Source organism: Musa acuminata, chromosome BXJ2-3 (genome assembly GCF_036884655.1).
Source record: "Musa acuminata AAA Group cultivar baxijiao chromosome BXJ2-3, Cavendish_Baxijiao_AAA, whole genome shotgun sequence".
NCBI classification, from domain to species: domain Eukaryota; kingdom Viridiplantae; phylum Streptophyta; class Magnoliopsida; order Zingiberales; family Musaceae; genus Musa; species Musa acuminata.
Genome location: NC_088340.1, coordinates 36,584,238 through 36,607,500, shown reverse-complemented (window position 1 = coordinate 36,607,500; position 23,263 = coordinate 36,584,238). Strand labels below are relative to the sequence as shown.

General features: G+C 37.3%; 1 protein-coding gene and 1 pseudogene across 5 annotated transcripts; both read left to right on the top strand.

Moving 5' to 3' along the window:
* The window catches only part of LOC135607969 (probable BOI-related E3 ubiquitin-protein ligase 3), a 5,445-nt pseudogene extending 2,108 nt beyond the window's left edge, over window positions 1-3,337 (top strand).
* A 1,314-nt stretch (window positions 3,338-4,651) lies between these two features.
* On the top strand, window positions 4,652-23,252 carry LOC103979221 (oxysterol-binding protein-related protein 1C). 5 transcript variants are annotated; one of them, XR_010485330.1, is made up of 11 exons: window positions 4,654-5,565; window positions 5,664-6,020; window positions 10,326-10,425; window positions 14,039-14,487; window positions 15,821-15,976; window positions 18,109-18,276; window positions 18,352-18,492; window positions 20,566-20,796; window positions 20,867-20,980; window positions 21,774-22,445; window positions 22,613-23,252. XR_010485330.1 is itself a non-coding variant. In XM_009395285.3 (10 exons), exons 1-10 carry the CDS (start codon window positions 4,939-4,941, stop codon window positions 21,939-21,941), a joined length of 2,511 nt encoding a protein of 836 aa, XP_009393560.2. In that variant the 5' UTR covers window positions 4,652-4,938; the 3' UTR covers window positions 21,942-23,252. The 5 variants fall into 5 exon arrangements, 3 of the variants coding, with proteins under 3 accessions (XP_009393560.2, XP_018679588.2, XP_018679589.2); XR_010485329.1 differs by having other exon boundaries at window positions 22,578-23,252; XM_009395285.3 differs by having other exon boundaries at window positions 4,652-5,565; window positions 21,774-23,252.
* Window positions 23,253-23,263: the final 11 nt, after the last annotated feature.

The following is a 23,263-nucleotide window of genomic DNA, read 5'->3' as shown; positions in this document are numbered from 1 at the left end:
TGGTCTACCATGTTCTGATTTCACGCCATTGCTTCTGGTGCTCAAATCTCCTCTTTTTAGAAGCTTGTTACAGTTAAGGAATCCTGACCCTCGATGTCTCCTTTGGGTATTGTTTGATATCATAGTTGGATGTATTAATTGTAACTATGTGAGGGCCTCTTTCGTATTACTAGAGGAGCAAGGAGGTTACAGGGGGAAAACAATGCAATTGTAGTGGCAAGTTGAGGATGCTTGACTCACCCCCTTTCAGTTGCTGGGACTTCAACTGTTGCTGGAGGTGATTTAGCAAGCCAAAAGGGCTTGCAGAAGGGCAACTAGCTCTCTGGTTGATTGAAAAGGGTCATCTTTGCATCTTCTGTCATCTCAAGTGGCATCTTGGCATGTGTTGATAGGCAATGATATGAAGATGGGAAATTTAACCTGCTTCTCAGTGACTGACATGGTAAGATTCTGGGATATATGAGATTTTAGTTCTAGACATACTTTCCATGCCTAGTTCATTTTCTCTCTCTTTGTTTTGCTTAGTTACACTTACACACATGACCATTGATAGTAAAATGGAAAGAATTCTCTTCTTACTTGCAATCTGTTGCATTGACAGAGGTATAAGACCTTGGGAGCTGAGGTAGGAACAAATGATCAGGATATAAGGCTGCAAGACCATAAGAATGGAAGTGTGTGGGACCACCATGAAGCCTGGGGTCACTTCGAGAATGCAAAAGAACCTATGTGTGATCAGTGTTATCTGGAACCAATCACTAGATGTTCAGTTGTGGTCTCTTCCTGCACCAATGCATTGTCAATTCACACAGGTCCAATGTTTCAGTTCATGCACGTTCAACCAGCGGGACACAGAATGCCTTATGTTGAGTGTCTTCTGCCAGATTGATGTCACGAGGCATTAAGGATCACATTCCTCCAAAAGAACAAGGTGCTGTCAAGAATTGCTACTATTGGCATATCGATGATCATTGATACAATCTTTATTTGACTGCAAGTGTTCAGGAGAAAAAAGGGGTTTGTGGTGGTGCCAGCTATCTGCCATCTCAAGCTCCATCAACAAATGACCCAGCCTCAACAAGTCACGTCATAAATGAAGTATGATCCTGCTATGTTTTGTTTGAAGTAAATTTGAAGCTTTATGAAAATCTTGGTAAGAAAGGAAGTGGAGAAAGTAGTATCATCAGATTGTAGTATATTTGCCTGGAAGCAGATAAAGCTTAAAGGATGTGACCAGCCCACTGCCTATGGATTTTGTCAAAGGATTATCTGAGCAAGCTGAAGGAGAAATCCAACATTATTCAATTTATATTGACTATGAGGTAAACACTTGCAAAATAATCATCCTGCTCATATGAATTAGAAAACAGGACATTACTGGTTGTATGTGATGGTTGTTAATTTGATATGTTAAAGGAACAAAGTTGTTTTAAGTCTCTGCTGCATAATTTTAAACTATCTTCCCTTGTCACTAACTTGGGTAGCATTTGAAGAACATATTGTTATATTGCACATTAAGATGCAAATGTTCCTTTCTCAAGAATTTATGCTTTAACTAATTTTGATGCTTTGTGATCATATATTTTGAGTAATAGTAACTTCTCTCGTAATCAGAACTTATATATGTTATATCGGGGACATGAATGCATAAATGGTAGGTTGCTTCCAGGTTCACTGAGTTGGGTTTTTTTTTTTTTTTCTGTAAACTTCATTCATTGTCAAGAAGAGACATATGTATATATGTATATGTATATATGTATATACATATATATACACATATATATATATATATACATATATATACATATTTATTAATTTTACATTCAATGTATGCTATAGAAGTTCAGTTTTAACTATTTAGTTTATCTACCGTACACCATATTGAATCTTTTCATATCAACTCTGACACTCAAAATGGATGTGTTTTGCTTCCAAACTTTTGCCATAACCATAGAAATTTAGGCATCTGATGAAACTCATGCCTAGTATCTATGTGAAGTACTCTGACAACAGATACTTACTCCTCGCAATTTAACGTTTGGTATTTGCCAATTTGCAGGGTGGTGGTTATTGTTAAGAGTTAAGGAAACTATCTGTACAGGATTGGTATTGTCCAAATCGTGGTCCATCAAACTATCTGCACAGGATTCACAGAAACGTTCATGTGTAATGAGCAGTGACCATTGGACATCTGATACCCTTGTTGCAATCTCTACCAACTGATCTACGGTGAGACACATTTTGCAGAATGTAAGACTTTCTGGGCCAAGTTCAAGGTCATTACAAGTAGCACCATTCACTCCAATCTTTGGCATATTAACTAATGCAAATACCAGTTGCTTCAGAACCGATTTGTTCCTACAATGCCAAGAGAGCTGCCTCCGATCATCACCCCTGTTAATTGCTCGCAGAGAGGACATTGTCTAGGCTACGTTCACAGCCACATGAGGTGTTGGTCAAGCACGAGAAAGGACAGGAGAGTCTCTCTTATATCTGTGGAACCAAATTTTACGTGATTTCTTCGGTGTTTATACCAAATGCCAAGAATGACTTGTTCAGGTAATACATCTTTCTTGCTTTTCTTTCCATCTGCTATGCAGTTTCGATATAATGAATTAGGCTCATCTTTAAGTATTGGATATTTGAATTCACTGCTTTGTTTACCACTTGAATTAATTGATTATAATCTCTATAAATCATCAGGAATGATAAGCATTTGACACGGGAAACAAGTCTAGCATTATACTTTCTTTAGAATCTCAAGTTATATCATCTCATGATTTTATGATCCTACATACCCAAAATAAACCAAATATTGATTATACTACCTGGACAGGATCTATATCCAAATCTTATCATACGGTAGGGAAATTTCTCTCTTTTTTTTTTCTTTTAGAATTATATGTTTCTTGATTTGTTTATTGCATACTTAAGAGACTCTTTGTTCGAGCACTCTCAACATCCTGCCTTTTTTTGGCTTAGCTGTTGGTATGGTGTCACTCATTTGACATCATGATTTATGCATCTTATTTTATGCTGTATGTTGTGATTCACTTTGTTCTGCATTTGGACTAATTTTATTATGACAACATGATAGATGTCGGTAAACAGCAATCATGCATTTTGTTATTCAATCAATACATGGAAGCTGTCAAGGCGCAGACCAAATTGTCATCACTAAGCCTTCTTTTGTATCCTCTAGTGTTGCTCAAGTTGCTCCCATTATTTATTTTCTTTTAGAAGGTTGATCGTGACATCAAGCTTATCAAAGTCCCATATATTGTAACCATCCACAGTTTGTAATGCCTCACTAAACCCCATCATGCTTTCATTTTAATGTCCTTTCCTCTATAATATTAAATATAACATAATGATCAACATCCAATAAGGCTACATTTAGGAACATATTTTATTGAGGGCCCAATATATATTTTAAAACATAAATTGGTGTTTGATAAATTTTTTTAATTGCATCTAGTTTGGATGTCGGATTAAAAATAGTTAAATATTGATGCTACCTCTAGTTAATATTATTTTTTATTGTTATATAAAAATGAAAATGAATGAAAATGCTTTTATTTTAAAATTATTTTTTACTATTTATAATTTTTTTTTATTTATTATAAGATTACATATATGTATTTTATTTAAATAAAAATATATATTATTTTATTATTAAATAGGTAACTTTATGATAAAATATTGAATAAAATTTTAAAATATAAATTTATCAAATAACACTTGCATTAATCTACAATTACTCAAAAAAAATTTTATTCTAACTGCATATTAAAAATATAAATATGTTTTCAAACGTAGTCCAAGGAATGGTGTACGATGTTGTCGTTGGGTCCATTTCATTTCAGAAAGTTGCATGTGATTATTGAATTCTCTCTTTAATAGAAATTAAAGGCCTATTCAGCTATTCTCGACCCCACATAACGATGAAAATATAGAAGACCCTTTGTGCCTTTATTATTAGAGTATTTTTTATATGATCTAAAGAGTTTTTTAGTCTTTCGTTATCTTTAAGATTGTGCAAATCACTCCACTAATGTGACTATTTGTAGTTAGCAATGTATTTATTTTCAAATTGACTGTCTTTTGGATCCCAAGTTTGGCTTTAATTCCCACCCGTAAGAATTATCTTCCCAAGTATTTTTAATCCCTGAAAATTGAATTAAGTACATGCTAATCCTTATTTTTATCCACACTATGAATAGGTATAGTGTTATATTTCAACTCTTTATTGTTTGATCTCTGACACCGTAAACTGACGCGCGCTGTGAAGTACACCAGAAATAAGGGCCCACCGAAGGTGAAAGGAAACCCACCATGCATCTCGCCACGGACTCGGTCCTTCCCCCCCTTTGACCGTGTTCCAGCTGTCAACCGCCGTCATCGACCAATGAGACGACGCCACTGCCGCATATGCGCATCGGATCTTTGTCGTACGCGTGTCTGAGTCAAACATCTACTTAGGCCGATGAGTAAAGCCCTTCTTTGTTATTGGAATTTTCTATGAACCTTATCTTCTTCAAATAAAATAAAATATTTTTGATAGACGATCCTCGTATTATCACCTCAGAAGCATCCAACACACGTCATCATCAGCAGAAGTTCCAACAAGTTTCACCCATCAATTCCATTCGATAATAGCAAATCAAGAAAAAATAATTGTTTTTCATGTATATATAAAGGCCCCTGCCAAATAATTAGTATCATTGAGCACCGGCCGCCTCTCGAGTCGGGTCGACTCCTCGGTCTCTGCATCGCTGGGCAGAGGAAGGAGAGAAAGGTAGACAGCGAGATGAAACAACAAAAGGAACCAACCAACTCAACCGTATCACCCGCACGTGGCCGCCGCGATCCCCGTCCACCTCGCCATCTCCATCGCCCCTTGCCATTCTGTTCTCTAATAGTCGATCGGTAGATCAGATGAATCCCTTCTGCTGCTCCTCCCTCGTTCCGGTCTCCCCTGCCGGCGCGACCGCCCCCTCTCCCTCCCCCGCCGCACGCCATCCCCTCCCGCAAATGCCCCTTCCTGCTCCTCCGCCACCCCCTCCCCCTCGTAGCTCCGCCGCCGCCTCCGTCGCGCCCGTCCAGAGCCGCGACCCCTCCCCCCTCCACCGCCGGAGCTTCAACGACCACAACGGAAGCCTCCGCTGGCCCTCCACCCCTACCAGCGCCTCGACCAGCCAGCAGCATGGCCACCACCACCGTTCCGCCACCCTCCCGTCCGATCTCTCCGCCTCACTTCGCTCCTCCTCCCACGACGCCCTCGACCACCGCGAGGTCCGGCTCAACAACATCGTGGGTAACGGGATCGCTGGGATCCTTCACAAGTGGGTCAACTATGGGAAGGGTTGGCGGCCGCGCTGGTTCGTGCTCCAGGACGGCGTCCTCTCCTACTACAAGATCCACGGTCCTGATCGCATCGAGGTCAGCCGGGAGACCGAGAAGGGGACCAAGGTCATAGGCGAAGAGTCCGTCCGCCGGATTTCTCGTCGCAAGAATGGTCGCTCCCATCTCCCACGCAAGCCGGTCGGCGAAGTCCACCTCAAGGTCGGAGTCCTACCACTCTCTGATCCAATTTGGATGTCTCCGTAATCTTCCGCTTCTTTCTTGATCAGATTTCTTGTCTCTTTTCTTGCTTTCTGTAGGTTTCATCGATCCGGGAGAGTAGATCGGACGACAAGAGGTTCTCCATCTTCACCGGGACCAAGAGACTGCACCTGAGGGCGGAGACGCGGGAGGATCGGGTGGCATGGATGGAGGCGCTGCAGGCGGTGAAGGACATGTTCCCGAGGATTTCGAACAGCGAGCTCATGGCGCCGGTGGACAACGTCGTAGTGTCGACGGAGAAGTTGCAGCAGAGGCTACACGAAGAAGGGGTGAACGAGGCAGCGATACACGATTGTGAACAAATCATGAGAAGCGAGTTTTATGCGATGCAGAACCAGCTTGTGCTTCTTAAACAGAAGCAGACCCTCCTAGTCGACACCCTCCGCCAATTAGAGGTGCCTCTTTTTTCTGATTGATGGACCTGTGTAGATATCTGATACATTTGTTGTTTCTCGTAAATAACTTGTTGCCTTTCAATGTCCATGAACTTAAAATGATAAACAACAGTAAACTTGTTCAAAGTAAGGCAGCTTTTATGGCACTTGGAGCTCTGTGTTTCATCTCAAAAAAAAAAAAAAAATAGAGTAGCATCTTGCAGAGACTATTGAAAGCAATCTCCTTCTGGCTAGATATAGTCACATTGCTATCAAGCAAGTATGCGATATTTGGATACAAGGTGAACAAGTTATTGAAAGCACTTTAGGAGTGGGGTATGCTTATACTTGGGAATCTTTTCCATTTTTCACAGTATGGACATAAATTAAGACACCCTCAAGCATGAGTTTCTTGGATGGGCATAGGGAAACCTGTCAATTGATCTTGTGCTTTGACATGGTACAGATGCACTGCGACTATCAGGCCTGTTACAACTATACATGGGCAAAACTCTCCCTTTTTTCTGCACCCAACTGGTACTGTACACTGACCAAACTAGGACAATATGGTGTATAATGCAATCCATCCATGCCTGAAGTTTGTTAGGGGAGTAGGAATTCTTCAAAATTAGATTAAAATTATTCCTTCATCAAGGTTTGTTTGGAGCCAAAGCTGGTCTGCTTATTTTTTTCATGATTATTTATATTTTGATGCATCTTACTATTTTCATTTGTTTGGTGTTGGTGTACTTCATTTTAATTGGACATGTCTAGCTTTTCAGTAATAAGAATGACTTTGTTAGGGAATCAGGCCTTTGTTTGGAAATGATTAAGAAGTCGAATCTTTGTGGATGTCTATAGGTCAAGTTGTTAAAGTTTGAGGTGTCCTAAATTATTTCATGTGGAGTCTTGCCTTTATTTGACAAACACAAGCAACATCCAAGCACTCATGACCTACGGCAGATAACCATATGGGTCAAGCCCTCAAAAACGAGTACCCGTATATGAGGGTCATTGTATCGCAGTATATTGCCTGGTGTGGAAAATATGTATCGGTCCAACATGTGATTGATATGGATGGTACATATTGATTTGTTAGTATGTCCCACCGTATCATGTGTTGATATGTCAGTACGATTTGATATGTATTGTACTGATGGCTGATCAGTACACCGGCACGGACTAGTAAAGTGAACCATGCCCGTATGGTGCTCTTTGAGGCTGTGACAAGAGCCTAGCCCATAGAAATGGGACCAGTCGGATCGGGATATTACTTAGACAACATTATTATAAGCTGATCTTTTTCTTCTTTTTATAAGTTCACCTGGATAGTCCAAAATCTGGGACAGGTTTTTTCTGTCTTGATGCTAATGGTTGAATCTGAAAGGATTTGTAGCTGGTATTGCTGCAGTGCTATATGACTTAGTTATGCTTCTAGTCAGTAGATCATCTTTAATTGTCATTTTTTGCTTTAGCAGGACAGAGATGAAAGTTCCTGAGTCAGTGATGAGCAGTTAGGGGCTTGTTTGATCCGATAGATTGATATGACAAGGCTACCCATCAGCAAGTAGAGTTGCATTGAAGATAATAGATAAGGATTAGGACAAATTTCACTGTCCATGACTTGCTGGAAATCGAACTTCCCCTATTTGGATCAGCAGATAACAAAAGGAATGAGAGAAGAGGAATTAGGAAATAAGAAAGTAAGTTTTACCACCAACTGTTTGGTTGTTCTTCTCCTGTAAACCATCAAACACTTGTTGAATTCAACCATAAGTGAACTTCTTTTCCCACCTAACAAGAACTCCTAGGACCTAGACCTTTAGGGTTCCCAAGGTCAGATCAAGTTAACAACCTGTGGACTCTTGTTAAATGGAGTCCGTTTAAACTTACATAGTCCCAATTGCATCCTAACTGTTCTTTTAACATTTAAATAGAAGTGATGGGGGATCACTTGGGGGTATGGAAGCGGCCCTAAACAATGTCTTGGACTCAATGTAAATCTATATGGTCTCAAACTGGAGTTGATTTGGCCTTTTTCATTTCTGATAAATAAGTTATTTTAATTTTTCTTTTTCGACTATCTATCTTTTCCTGATCATGCATTTCATAAAGTTACCTTCCTGGTGCATTTAGAATTGAATTTAGGTGCTTTTAGAGTTTGCGGTGATTATAAAATGGTTAATATTAAGAAGTTGTACTGACTCATTACCAAAGTCATGCCTTCAGTAATGCTTCATCAGTCAGTCTCAACATTTAGTGTAATGCTTAAGAAAATGTCTACCTATGTGGAGGCACCAGTTTGTGAATAAGTGACCACTTTGCCTTGATACTTTTATCTGAAAATAGCCAAATCATGACAACTCATCTTCTGATGTCAAAATGTTCTTGTGGGTTGTTATTCTTCAATATTTCTTGATATTTTTTAAGGTTTAAAAGTGGTTCGAGCTAAAGAGCACTATAAAGTCAATGAAATTGGTGTGGTTTAAGATGTTGCAGCATGTCATATATGACTAAAAGATAATGGTTTGGTATAAAACATAGATGTAGATCACACTCTTTAGTCATATATCACTCTCTTTAGAGTCTTCCCTCTACCTAAAGGTCACTTCACGCAAGCCAAAATAGTTACATGATTATTTTGGCCAAAAAACAGAAAAAAAAAAAGATGCCTAACATAGTGGGTTTAGGGTTTAGGGTAAAGTAATTCAAAACCTCCATGATAAAAGATCCCATCTTATCAATTCATGCTTCAGAAAAGAAAAAAATACAAAATGTCAGTTTACAATATGTAAAATGAATTAATTTAATGGAATTTGGTTGCTACCACCAGGGGACGGGACACGTTGTAGTTTTATGGTTATCAAAGAGTTTAAAATATTAATTATTATATGATATATCCTCATCCACTTCCACAAGTAGATGAAAATTTTTTCTCTAACTCTGCAGCTGAATGGAGATTACTTTCTACTTTCTAGTTGCTGCTTCTTTATCAATGGATATTTCACATATAAGCATTTCATGGTCTATTCATCTATGGATACAATTGTCTCTGCATGTTATAATTAAAGTGGAGGTGGGGGCTCAGAAAATGGCTGACCATTCTACTCATGTAAACAACGCAAATTGAATGCTTTGTGTCCTCATTATGAAGTTGAAAGATCCCCTTGCAAAATAGAAAAAAACACACACACAAATAAAAAGAACAAAGAAAACAGTATAAAAAATTGACACATACAGCTGAAATATTATGAAGGAAGGGTTTTTTTATGCTTAAAAGTTTTTCGGGGCTAGTCGTGATTGATTGTGGTTGGTCAGAATTGGCAGGTCAATTTTATCATGGAACTAACCAAGTCAGACCAAATATGGAGTCTAGATCAGAATATCACGAAGTGTGAAATTTAAGGTTCCTGATGCAAGTTATTACCCATGCTTTAACATGTGAAGTAAATCTGGTTCCATGGCATCCAGATGACTCATGGTGATACAGATGTGAAGTTGAACTTAATATCCTCCCTTCTAAAGAACTAAAGAGCTTTAGGGGGGAAAATGAGAAAACATACTTTTGCATCACTTTCACCTTTTTAGTGACCTTTTTGTCCTTTTTCATATGAACCTGCTTTATTACACAGTAGAACTGCATTTAGGTAATAATACTGATACATCATATATTTTTCCTACAGTCACTTTCTTAATGAATTTATATCTAATTTACTAATATTATGGCCTGAAGTTGGAAAGAAAAGCAAAAATAGAAATCAGTGCAACAGTTTATCTTATTAAGATGAAGGGAAAAGATTTTTGAGATCGTAGAAAAAAATCCTCAGTGAATAAAAAATTTCAAGAGAAGAATATAACAAGGTATTGTTTGTGAAAATCAAAAGAACCATATCTGAAAGTTGAAACAGAACATCATTTATTAAATAGTTTTTATATGTGATTTCTCATTTGGCAGATGAACAAGCTGTTTACTCTTCATCTTACTATTTTATGATCTAGATCAGCATTTTAACAGCATTGCATCCACTTTGTGCATTAACATTGTGGCATTGTTAATTTTTGTGATCTCTGTAATCTACACCAATGACATGCTGAAGCTTGCTTCATCCTGGAACCTATTAGCTTTGAAACTTTACTGCATGGATCATTAGTCCTGATGACTATTCATAATTTCATACCCTACTAATTATTTCGCAATTGTTAAATTACCATTGAATGACACATAATGTTTGTTACAGTCATTCTTAATGGTTTTAGTTTTCTGAATTGTGTTTTCTATTGCCATGAATTTCTACTTAAAAAATGTCCCTTCTTTCTTACGTGTAGACAGAAAAGGTTGACTTGGAGAATACCCTCGTTGATGAGAGCCAAAGACAATTAAAAGACCATGGGCCAGTGTCTAGGTCAAGATATGAGAAATATAGTGGTATGATGTACAGTATGCTGACTTGTAATACCATGTTAATGTTATTCACTCTAATTGTTATTAGTTGATTTCTGCAGGGTTTATTTCTTCGTTCAATTTTGAAATTTGAACCTCATCTATGTTTTTCTCTTGCAAGGTCCAACATGATTCAAAGCTTTTCTTATCTCAATATTCTTGCCCACTGAACGAACAGACATGTCCTGCACTGTTAGACTTATTGCCTTTTTAAAATAACTTCATATGTCATATCTTAGATTTTTTTTTTCATATCTTTTCATACATTCAAAGCCAAGTAGATAAACATCATTTTATTCATCATTTATAAATATTTATTATAATTCATTTATTCATCAAATCATAAGTAGAAAAATAAACATAGTGATATTAACTTCAAGAATCATCCAAGTGGCTCTACCTAGCGGTAAAGGAAGGTCCGCTCTCTATTAGAATCCGATTTAGTACTAGAGAGAAGTTGCTCTGAAAATCAAAAACAAAGAAAATTCAGCAATGCTGAGTAGGAACCTCAAAAGTCAACTCAAAATGAATACATGATCAAAATTCAATCATCCCATTGGCGTATATCAAATACCCGAATGAGCATTCCCCCAACAGCGGATAGAGAGGCTTTATCCTACGGGATGAGTTTGTGTTCTCCCAACAGCGGATGGAGAGGCTTTATCCTACGGGATGAGTTTGTGTTCTCCCAACAGCGGATGGAGGCAAACTCATATCGCACTCCCAACAGTAGATGGAGTGGTGTCCCTCACCCGCCAAAGTGGGGATACGTTCCTCCCAATAGCGGATGGAGGAATCGTCCGGCCGTCACGTCTGACGGCCCGCTAATCCTCGAAGGGAATTGCTCTACTTGCTCTCGGCAGGAAAATAACATAATCTTATATTGGTCATGTCCATATCGAGATGAAATAACACATTTAAAACATCTCTTTCAAATATCATCAATATCAAATAATACAAATTAGCCCTCAATTGACTTGAACCCTAGTTCAATCGATCCAATTGAATTCAATTTACTAGAACCTAACTGAATCGATCTCTAATCCTCATTTAACTGGTCTGGAACCACCCTAGACTAGTATAATATGGACTAGATTAGGTTCAATTTAGGTTAAACTGACTTGATTAAGTCAATCGATTCGGAATCATCCTGAATTAATCTAGACTAATCAAGCGTAGTTTAATTTAATCAATATTTGGGCTTAAATCCAATAATAATATTGGGCTAGATTGGGCCAGCCCATCTATTAGTCATGTGCATTACACATGACTAGGCATACATCACACAAGGCTGGCCCAGCCCTGGCCCATGGACTGGTTATGTGCGTCGCATGTGATCGCCCATGATAGTTGAGCTGGGTTAGCCTACGGGCCAAGGCTTGATCCGTGGGTTGGGCCTAGCCTACGGGCTGGGCCTGGTCTACTGACTGGGCCTAGCTAGTGGGTTGTGGCCTGACCTATGGGTTGGGCCTGGCCTGTGAGCAATTTCAATCCAATTCATATCCAATTTCATACAACAACATATATTTACTAATCATTATATAAACAAAAACATAATAACACATTAAAAGATAGATTTGAAGATAAGCTTTAATACAGAAAACAACCTTCTAAATTTAAATAGAAATCATATTTTCTAACACATGTATAATTTTAACATATTCTAGTCAAATAAATTTTGAATAATTCAGAATAGCACATTTTAAATTTCAGATAAAAGAATATCAAAATTTTAGATAACATATTTTAATCTAACAGAAATTCTAATCCAGATGAGATTAAAGATAAGTTGTAATGTCAAGAAATATCATATATTTAATACATAAAATATGTAAATTTTTAAGATGCTTAAATCTAAAAATAAAAAACCTTAAACATGGGTCAAAGAACATTATAAAAACTTCAGTTGATAGATTTTAATGCAATAATAAAAATTTTGACACTTAAAGAATTGAAAAATATTTTTTAAAACTACAAAACATTCAACATTTAAAGATCAAAATAAAAATAAAACTTTTATTTTCAAGAAAGATAGGGAAATCTACCTCTCGTCAGCAGGGTGTAACTCCTTGTTCCTCCCGTTGCAGGGCTCGACTATGTGAGGAACGAAGGAGAGAAATTCCTCCCCTTAAATAGGAGGAGGTGAGCCTCCATTAAAGGAAGTTTATTTTTATTTTCGTATTTATTTAATATAGATTATTTTTATTTAATATACTAATAAATATGATTTCACCATATTTGGAATGCTTAATAGTTATTTCCTAATTCGTATTAACAAACAAGGAAATAGATTAAGATTTCCTAAATTACAATGACAAGTAAGAAAAAAAAACTAATTCCTAACTTAATTATTTGATTTGATTACATCATAGTTTTGTTTATTTTAGATCTCGTTCTTCCTACTTGCTACCTGCATCATTTGTGGTGATGCTATGTTCTGGTTTGTTGATTAGCATTTGCCTCCATTCACTTGAGTCCACTTCGGCTCATTATTTGCAAGATTTTGATGAGGTCTCGACTTGTAAATTCACTAGAGTGTTTATCTTTCAGTGCTGATATTTAATGTTACTATTTAAGTCACAGAGTTCTTTTTTATTTTCCTTGTTAGGTGCTGATATTTGTTGTTAGAGTTTAAATCACAGATTACTTATTTTGCTAAAAAATGCTCATTTTTGTAGCTATTAACTAGTAACAAGTTCCTATACTCTGTGAATGGCTGAACATGTAGATTCGTTGAGATTATAGAATGATCTTGGTAAAATTTTGTAGATGGGGAGATGGCTAATTTTGTTGGCAGGAGAACTTCATTCTTAAAGTTCCCCACCAAGACTTGCTGACCAATACAATGCCATCTTGTTGGTCATTGACATTCAGGAGTCTGATCTCAAGTTGATTGTATTATTGCAGTATGATCTGTTGTCTATCTTGCAGTGTCTGTGAATGTCTTATTACACTGGTATTTAGGAATGTACTCTGTAGTCTGCTAGATATCATCAAGAATAATTTTGCATACTTGCATTGTTTGGCTTTGGCAACATTATCATGCTTCCTCACTATAAGTACTGGCACATTACAATTTGGTAACATTCTTTTGCTTGTTATATTAGTTTCTCCAGGAAGCAACTTTTTTGTCCACATTCCTGAAAGAACACCATGAATTTGTTCACTTTTCAACCATTTGCCTATATTCTTATCTGTGCCCTACAAATGCAAATGCTTACAACAACAGAAACCTTGACAGGGTAGTTTCCAGTTGGATTACTTTAACAGCTAGTTCTCCTTCATTAATTTTTCATTTTTATACTTGCTACCTATATTGTGAACCTTTTCACTTTTGCTGACTGGAATTGCAAATTTTAGATTAATTTCAATAAGGAATCTTTCTGCACTGATGTCATAATTTATTTTCTGGTCTTTTATAAAATTACTCTTGGCTTAAGACAGGTAAACTTTTAACTTCTATAGCTTCTTCACTTGGTCACCGAGTTGTTTACTTGGTTTATGTTGGTAATATAGCATTGTCTTCTTTTCTTCATTTGATGTCAATTTCTTGGATATATGTAGTTCAGTCATATTCAACCATTAATTATTTCTCCAGACGGGAGTGCAAGTGAATCTGATTATGACAATGAAAGGCCAGATGCTGCTGAAGAGGAGACTGATGAAGAAGACAATACTTTCTTTGATACGAGAGATTTTCTTTCATCAAGTTCTTTTAAGAGTACAGAATCTGACTTCCACAGATCTGAATTCGATTCTGATGATGAGAATGATTATGGTGTTGGTTCTGTGGGTGCTAGTGACTCTTCTATGAAATCTGTGGAACCCAACTATCCCAATGTTAGGAGACGTGAAAAATTGCCTGATCCAATTGAAAAGGAAAAAGGAGTGAGCCTCTGGTCGATGATCAAGGACAACATCGGAAAGGATCTTACAAAAGTTTGCCTTCCTGTTTATTTTAACGAACCATTGTCATCGCTGCAGAAATGTTTTGAGGATTTGGAATATTCGTACCTAATTGACCGAGCATATGAGTGGGGCAAAAGGGTATGTCTTGAAATTTATTGATTCACAAAGGAGATATTGATTATTTGTAGACTTTGGTTACTTGCGAAATTTCAGCTTTAGTTGCATTTAATCAATTTATTTGTTTATAATTTCATACGTTTTGTCAATAGATTTTCGATGAGATACATGTTGAAGCAAAGTTCTTTTGTTGGCATAAATTTGCATTAGTTATTGTTTAATTATTTCTAGTCTAAACTGGAATGCTGATGTTAGACCAATTTATATCAACATATGTTTTATGATGGACAAGTTTATTTGTGAAGTAAATTAACTCTGTTTATGGCCTGCCCGCCCTTCGTGTCTCAATATTAACAGCCTGCTTAGACTTGTATGTGCATTTTGTCTTCAATACCTGTTCCCACAGTTTTCAGTTCCTTCTGGGAGCTAAATGGTTAATGGACAAATAAGAATGTCAGGAATTTGTTTCCATTTTGATGTTTGTAAATTCCAAAAGGAAGAATTTATTTCCTTTTTCTTTTCTTTTCTGTCAAGCTTAATTATATTTCTGCATTACTGTGAGTTTGTACATCTCAATCTAATAGCTGTATGTTTACTCTAATATTTAATTTGCATTGCCAGGTTGACATTGATAGGAGAAGCTAGAAATTTTCCTGCACCACTTGGATGTTGAGTTTCAAATTAAATTACTAAATCAACTAGGCTCCACTATTATGTAATCATGTGGAGTCTGGTATTATCTTGCTAAATAGTCTTTTTGCAACCATTCTTTTACAACTTCATGACTTAAATATGTGCTTTTCATTAGCACCTTGCCCTATGTCACATAATTGTACATGTTTTGCATCAGCATACCAGACATATGAAACTTGTTAAGTGAATTTTATCTGACGAATAGATGCCTTTATTTAATGTACCATTTGGTGTAGGTTGAACCATTTAGTTATTTTTACCACAGTGAAATTTATGCCTAAGCAGTGACGTGGTCTATCATCTGACATATTTCACACTTTTCCAGTTCTAGACAAACAACCATATTGCAAATTGAAAGCGGCATGCTTTGCAACAATATATAGAATTTTAATGAGGACATGTTAGTTGCTATTGAGGGAGAACACCTGGACAGAATTCCATACACAATGAAAGAACAGAAATGTTGCCTTGTTTTATTATGTGTTGGACAAACACTTAAGGTCTTACATATTCTTGAAATTGAAATAACTTGCAGCACTCTTTCTTTTAGGATTTTCAGATGCAATAGAATACATGAAAGTATTTATGGTGCAGTTTTTCCTGCAAGGCCTCAATTCACACTCGTATTTAGCTTGATATTTGGTCTCTAATATAATGTTAGGGGAATGGTCTTATGAGGATACTCAATGTTGCTGCATTTGCTGTTTCTGGATATGCTTCAACTGATGGCAGAACCTGCAAGCCCTTTAATCCACTTCTTGGGGAAACATACGAGGCTGACTATCCAGACAAAGGCCTCAGATTCTTCTCTGAGAAGGCAGGTTAACATGCAAATTCATGTGTGGATCTCATAACTATATGTTTAGAGTGATGAGTTGCAATTGATCACATTTTTCTAGTTTCATATGTTATATTTAGCTCTTAAATATTGTTTCATAGTTTCATATGTTCTCATGGATGGGCGCGTTTTCATCCTTTTGTCTCCTGTTTTGCGTCATGTTTGTCTGATATATGGTGGCTTTTGAAAGGGGCATAGAACTTCTTGAAGGTCATTGAACTGTTGATTTATAGCTGAATACAATATTGTTGTTGAATTTTGTGGATATTGACAAATAGCATCTGATAAGGCAGAGTTTATTAATAGCTATTTATCATTGTAAGAAAAAGTATGGTTGTTTGTTCCAAAGTAATTGTATTATAAAGGTGCAAATTTAGAATGAAAAAAATGTCATCAAGTTTACTCTTACTATGGATTAATGCTAATAGATTTTTTGTGTGTTTACTAAGATTCATCTCACATGCCAGAGAGCAGTGATTGAAAAAGGTGCTCGGGCGCTCGCCTAGGCACTCGGGCGAGGCGAGGCGAGGCCCGAGCGCCTCGCTAATGTCCCAGGCGGTGCGCTTCAAACAGGCGCCGCTTGGGCGCTCACCCGAGCCCAGGCGCTGGGCGCTTCGGGCGAGCGCCTGGGTAAACCAAGTGACCGAACCAGGATTTTAGGTCTGGTTCGGTCTTGGTTCGGTTGTTAGTTGATTCAATCGAACCAACTAAACCGATATAACCCTTACCCAACCCTAACCCGCTGCCGCTCCTGCTCCCGCTGTCGCTGCTCGCGCCTCCCGCTCCCTTTCCCTTTTCTGCTGCCGTTGCGCTGCTTCCTCGTTTCTCCGTCATGCTCAGTATACAGTATACTCTTAATATTAAGTTTATTTGAATTTTGAAATGATTAATTTTTAATACTGTTAATAGATTAATAATATATTATTTTGATTTTAATGTTGTTAATTTTTATTTATTTGAAATTATTACATATTTTTATTTAAAATTTTAAATAATTATATTTATTAATTATATTATATATTTTTATATTTTAGCGCCTCGCTTCGCTCGGGCGAGCGCCTAACACCTTGGGCGTTTTTGGACCTTGGCGCCTTTTGGCACCTAGCGCTTTTTAAATCACTACCAGAGAGCGTCGAGGTTTATTTCATTAAGATTTGAAACAGTTGGAGTTTAGAAAACGGTAAAGTGGATCAAAGGATGCATCAATGTAAACAAGGTGAGAAATAATTGTCTGCTAGTAATAGCATATGTGATTCTCATAATAAACCAACCTGGTATATTTCTGCATTTTCTTATTCATTGAGAATTTGAATGGGTTGTTGACCTTGTTAGTGATTGTAGTTGGTCCATATGGGAGCATCTAAAGATAAATTGAAACCCTCTTCTCTTTTTCTGTGTATGTTCATTTTTGGGGGCGTAAAATAGATGCTCAAAGACTCATATGACAGAAGGATTGTTGCATTGTGTATATTTAGAAGTTAAATTAGTAACAAGCTCCAGTAACGGATAAGTTCCTTTTTTTTGTCAGTGTCATGATAGGTTTCTTTTTTTTTTTAAGCAACCAACATCCAATAAATTGATAAAACCCTCTAACCAGAGATAAATAAGTTTCCAAATTTTTTAACATATCTGTCCTGCTGATATGCAAAACCTGTAAGGTTGATCAAACAATCCAGATGATACTGCACAGTTGAATTGATTCTAATATCTGTGAACAAGGCATAAAATAGGTCAAGACATGGAAGCCAGCGTGTACTGAGCATTGATGGATAATCAAATTAAGTATTTTGGTCTCTGCCCTTCTGCTTTTGTGGCCCTTGTAATGCTTCAATCTAGTAGGATCTTTTGTAACTACAGTTTTGAAGCCCATTACTCAAAGATAATATTGCTCTTGAGATTTTATTGGTATCTCAAATCAATATGTTCATTGGATGCATGTTTGTTCATGCTTGTTACCATCAGAAGTTAATAACTTATAATACTTGCTCTCAATTGTTATGTTCTCATGTTTTCCTCTTCTGAATTGTTCTTTCACTACATTTTTATAAAGCACTTTTTCTTTGTTATGTAAGATAAACTGTTAATACTATTATTTTATTTACCACTTATAGGTCAGCCATCACCCCATGATTGTTGCATGTCATTGTGAGGGAAAGGGATGGAAGTTCTGGGCAGATAGCAATTTGAAAAGCAAGTTTTGGGGTCGTTCAATTCAGCTTGATCCTGTTGGTGTACTGACCCTTGAATTTGAAGATGGTGAAGTTTTTCAATGGAACAAGGTAATGGTCTTTGCATGAAATATTTGAAATCTGATTTTGGTTTTGCATATAGAACTTTAAAATATGCTATTTCAGGTGACAACTTCCATTTACAACCTCATACTGGGAAAACTTTATTGTGATCATTATGGTACTATGCGTATACAAGGAAATCATGAATATTCATGCAAACTAAAATTTAAGGAGCAGTCAATAATAGACCGTAATCCTCATCAGGTAATCAGATTTTCCTCTCGTTTTCTTTTATGATGGTGAACATGGTATCTTGCGTGTCTTTTTTCTCTGTTGCAACAATTTTGGGTATCATTTAACGATTAGCATACCTTCAATGTTGTTTTCTTCAGTTCTAGTGCTAGTTGCTCATTTTTGTTTTCTTTAATGTATCTACAATTAGAATTTTTTATGTTTTTGACTTAAGTTTTATATTTGCACTTGTTTTATGAAAGGTTTGTAATTTCGTATTGTACCGGAGTTTCGAGTTCAACTCGGTACGGTACAAGTATACTGAGCGGTATGCCTCGATATATATATAATAAAAGTTAAAAAATAAAACAAGGGGTGACGTCTCGTCGTTTCTTCTCCCTGGGTGGGGAGAATAAAACCTCAAAGCCTCGGCGACATCGCCGAGGTTTCTTCTGCCCACGTCGAGGCTTCTTCTCCCCGCACGCATTAGGAGAAGTCGCTGACGACGCCAAGGCCTTATCACCTCAGACGAGGAGGCAACATCTCATATGCAGCGTTCGACGAGAGAGGGCGGCGACGGATCTCCAAGTTCTCCCTTTTCTTCTCCCTCTTCTTCCTTCTCTCTCAACTAATAGCACCCGGTAGTGGGCGGCGACGGTCGAAATCGACTGTTACTGATCGATTTCAGGTGGTAACGGGGCGGAAACAGTCCCAATTGATGGTACCGCCCGATAGCGAGTGATCTGCGTGCGGATTTGCTGGCGGATCGGTATGGGTGGTATCATTCGAAATTAAAAACCTTGGTTTTATGCAACATGTTGGTCAAGAAAATCATAACTTGAGAGGAAAGTACATCAGCAGTTGGCCTTCATTCAATGTCTTATGCATAGCCTGCAAAAATTTTGGCATATGTTTCTTCTACTGTTGTATTATATAATAGGGAGCATGGTTCTTTTCCCTGAGTGTTTGTCATTTTTTCTATGGATTTCAAATTTAATGATTGTATTGGTCTATAGTTTTGGTTTCTTGGTTAATTTACTGAAGAAAATGATCATTTATTGTTTATGATCCGAACCAGATTTTAATTGTTCGACTTCAAATATGGTTATGTTGGTTTTTAGAATATTATTGATTGTTTGAATTATATCACATTTGAATAAATTAAGCATCAATTTAGGAATTTTCTCCATGTTGAAAAATTTTGGACCTCACAAATTTTCATTTGAAAAGAATGGCTTGTGTGTTTTTATCCTTCTCCAACTTTTTTCAACTATTTCATCCATATGTATCTATCTTCCTTTTTCCTTTATTCTGGATTGTCTTTTTTTTCCTTTTTATTCCAATGTTTGTTTTATTGTCCCATAGGTTAGTAAGGGTTCTTGAGCAAATAAATCCAGGCAGGCTGAGCAGTGTTTATACTTGGTAGAAGTCTAGGTAGCACAGATACCGATATGGACATGTGGATACAACAGAATGCAGGCGTGTTATGAGACAACACCCTTAAAATAAAAAAGGGTAGTATACGACATGGCATGAATATGGCTAAAAAATATATTTTCTATGCACCTACAAAATAATAAGTAAAACATTACATTTACAAACCAAAGCTAACAATTAAATAAAACAAAGCTTACCTCTACACCAGTTAACGTATTGGTTGATAAGGATTCTACACACTAAATCATAAAACATATTAAGAAGTAGTAATTATTCAATTATATGGAATTAGTATGAACTTGTATATACATATTCATCAAAAAACAAATTATATGCATGTGAAATAGATTGGAGCATGAAATGATTGTGCCAACCGTTGAACCTTGTCAACTCAGTGTCTGAGCTGTCCAACTACAACAAAGTTTTAGGAGTATGACATTAATTGGCTGTCTATTACATGTTTTGCATGTGTCATACACATTTTAGTATCAGACAAGTGCCAGACATGGATTTGTAGCTTATGAAAGTCAGTGGTTCATAGGTTTATTGGGGGATGCCTAGTATTATGGTTGCACTCATTCTAGTGGATTCATAGATTCTTATTTTCTAATGCCATCATTTGCTTTTCGTTTAGTGACATAGTAATTGCTAAATGTAAACTAATTGTAGGTGCAAGGTATAGTTCAGGATCGCAATGGGAAAACTGTAGCAACACTCGTTGGAAAATGGGATGAGAGTATGCACTATGTGTACGGAGATTGCTCTGGAAAAGGCAAAGGATCTGAACTATTGTCGGAAGCACATTTACTCTGGAAACGTAGCAAACCACCTAAGTGTCCCACCAGATACAATCTGACACGCTTTGCAATAACAATGAATGAACTCACCCCTGGATTAAAGGTGAGAATATTGTTTTACTGGTTAAAACGTTTTTTATTTATTTATGTATTTTGTCTCAATTGTGTGACAGGAAAAACTTCCATCGACTGATTCAAGGCTAAGGCCAGATCAGAGGTGCTTGGAAAACGGGGAATATGAAATGGCAAATGCTGAGAAGTTGAGACTGGAACAGCGACAACGTCAGGTTAAGCTTGGAATATCTTCTTTTTTCTTCTTTTCTCTTTTGCTGAATCTTTAATAGATCAATTCAACCATGAAATACCTTTGCAACTAAAATAGTACGAAGCCTCAGTTCCATGGCAAGGTTCCTCTTTTGCAACTAAAATGACTTTGTCACATAAACAACCTCTTTGCTTACTAGGGCAAGCGTTAATACATTAACCATCGGACATACCCCACACTGGTTTGATCCTTTTTGGGCACTAGACTGCTCTCTCTGTGTTTGCAGTATACGTTGGAATGATTGCTTTTGGGAAGTCATTGGTTGCCAGACCTTGTTTGTGAAAATCTGCTCAATTGTTTTTTTTTATTAGAAACTAATTGCTTGGTGCAATATTTTAAGTCTTAGGGATTCTTTGGTATGAGGGTTCTTGCATTGATTGCTTGATGGTTTCCTTCACAAATCTGCTCAATTTTTTTTTTTCTTAGAAACTAATTGCTTGGCGTGATATTTGAAGTCTTAAGGATTCTTTGGTATAAGGGTTCTTGCATTGATTGCTTGATGATTTCCTTCACAAATCTGCCCTATACTAACACTCAATTTAGTTCAGCCCTGAAACTTTCAGAAGCCATTTTCCGCAAAAAGGGCATCTCTGGGATGTTCCGTTGAATTGCAATTGTCTTTGCTAACCTTGAAAATAAGGACCAGTTCATGTCCTTATGTTTGGATGCCTTCAGTGCTCACAACTTTTTAAGTGGTATATTGAACTCACTCTCTTATAAGCTTTCTTTGATGGAACCATAACTATGTGATGCAGGCAAGAAAGATGCAGGAAAGCGGTTGGAAACCTCAGTGGTTTGCAAAAGACAAAGAAAGCGATACATACCGGTACTTAGGTGGTTACTGGGAAGCCAGGGAAGATGGCAAGTGGGATGGATGTCCTGATATCTTTGGTCAAGTCCATGTTGATCCGACAATAGATTGACTAGTTGTTCAGAAAGCAAACAGTCTCTTCTCTTTAAATTTTTTTTCCTTTTAAATACCTTTTATTTTCCTTTTTCTTTCTCTCTCTCTCTCTCTCTCTCTCTCTCTCTCTCTCTCTCTCTCTCTTTTCTTCTTGGTGGGTTATACTTCACATTTTCGAGCAACCAAAATTCCATACATAGTTAGTGTAAACAGGGAAATGGTAAACTATACTGCTGCTTTTAATAATAAGAAAAAAATGAGCATTCTTCCTAATATTTTTACCGATTCTATGAAAACTTGAATCGGGTAGAAAGTTCATCAAAATGCAATTTTGTTTCTGCTATTAATAGATTGTAAAAATCACGAAGAATTGTCAGTTACTTGGTGCTGCAGTAATTTATGTGTTTATGTCATTTAACTTCGCTCCTGCTCTTTTGTTCATGCATGTGGTGCAAAACCTACCTACACATGATATAAAAGCCAGAGCAAACATCTTTCAATGGTTGTTTCTCCCTGCGGTCTGGTATGCCTTCTGTCACACTTTTAAATGCTTCAATCTTTTGGCGTTCTCATTAATCTCCTCCTTACCTTTGCTCGCTGTAAAGTAGTGATTCGAGAATAGATATAGATCCTAATTGTATGATAGTTGCATCAGCAACACTTTTGCCCATCTTCTCCCTGCTCGTGTAGCATTCACAGGTCTTGTCACCTCGAATCCGCCAACCGGCGCTCGACAACGAACCCTGGACAGCCAAATCTGAAGCAACCCCAAAGGATGGGTGCTCTCTTGGAGGTGACGACGGGGCGAGTCTAAGCATCGCCACAGCAGTGTTAATTAATGGGCGGGACGTCCAAAAGAAGATGGCAGCCGGCATCGACTGCCACAAAAGGAGGAGCGGAAGCACGACTCTTTCCTTCTTTCGTTCTATCCGTCTACCGAACGGTCTCAGAAGGAGCGGCAGCTGTGTCCGGCAATGAATGAGAGAGAGAGAGAGAGAGATGGCAGCAAAGTTATTTGAAACTGTTATTGGGGGAGAACTAATCCATCTGCGTCTTCTTTAAAGTTTAGCGGGAAGCTTAACAGATAGATGGCAGCAAAGTTAAGGGGAGGGGGACATACAAAGCAAGCCGAAAGCTACAATTCAGCAGTCATTTTATCTTCTTCGATGGGCCAATAAAAGGTGACAACTTGGGAAGTGATAGCAACCTGCAACGTGGGGCTGTTGAAGTCCATCACTCTATTCCTTGTACTCTCTCTCTCTCTCTCTCTCTCTAATAAGAAACCATTCGTCGTTCTGAAAAGCTACAAATGCAAATAATCATTTTCTTCCCACTTGTTCT

What these genes read in the sequence shown, in the direction of transcription:
- LOC103979221 (XM_009395285.3), top strand. Translation starts at nt 4,939, where the DNA reads ATGAATCCCTTCTGCTGCTCCTCCCTCGTTCCGGTCTCCCCTGCCGGC. An exon ending in TAGACCGTAATCCTCATCAG is followed by an intron (nt 18,493 to 20,565) that starts GTAATCAGATTT and finishes AACTAATTGTAG; the next exon opens with GTGCAAGGTATAGTTCAGGA. An exon ending in AACTCACCCCTGGATTAAAG is followed by an intron (nt 20,797 to 20,866) that starts GTGAGAATATTG and finishes ATTGTGTGACAG; the next exon opens with GAAAAACTTCCATCGACTGA.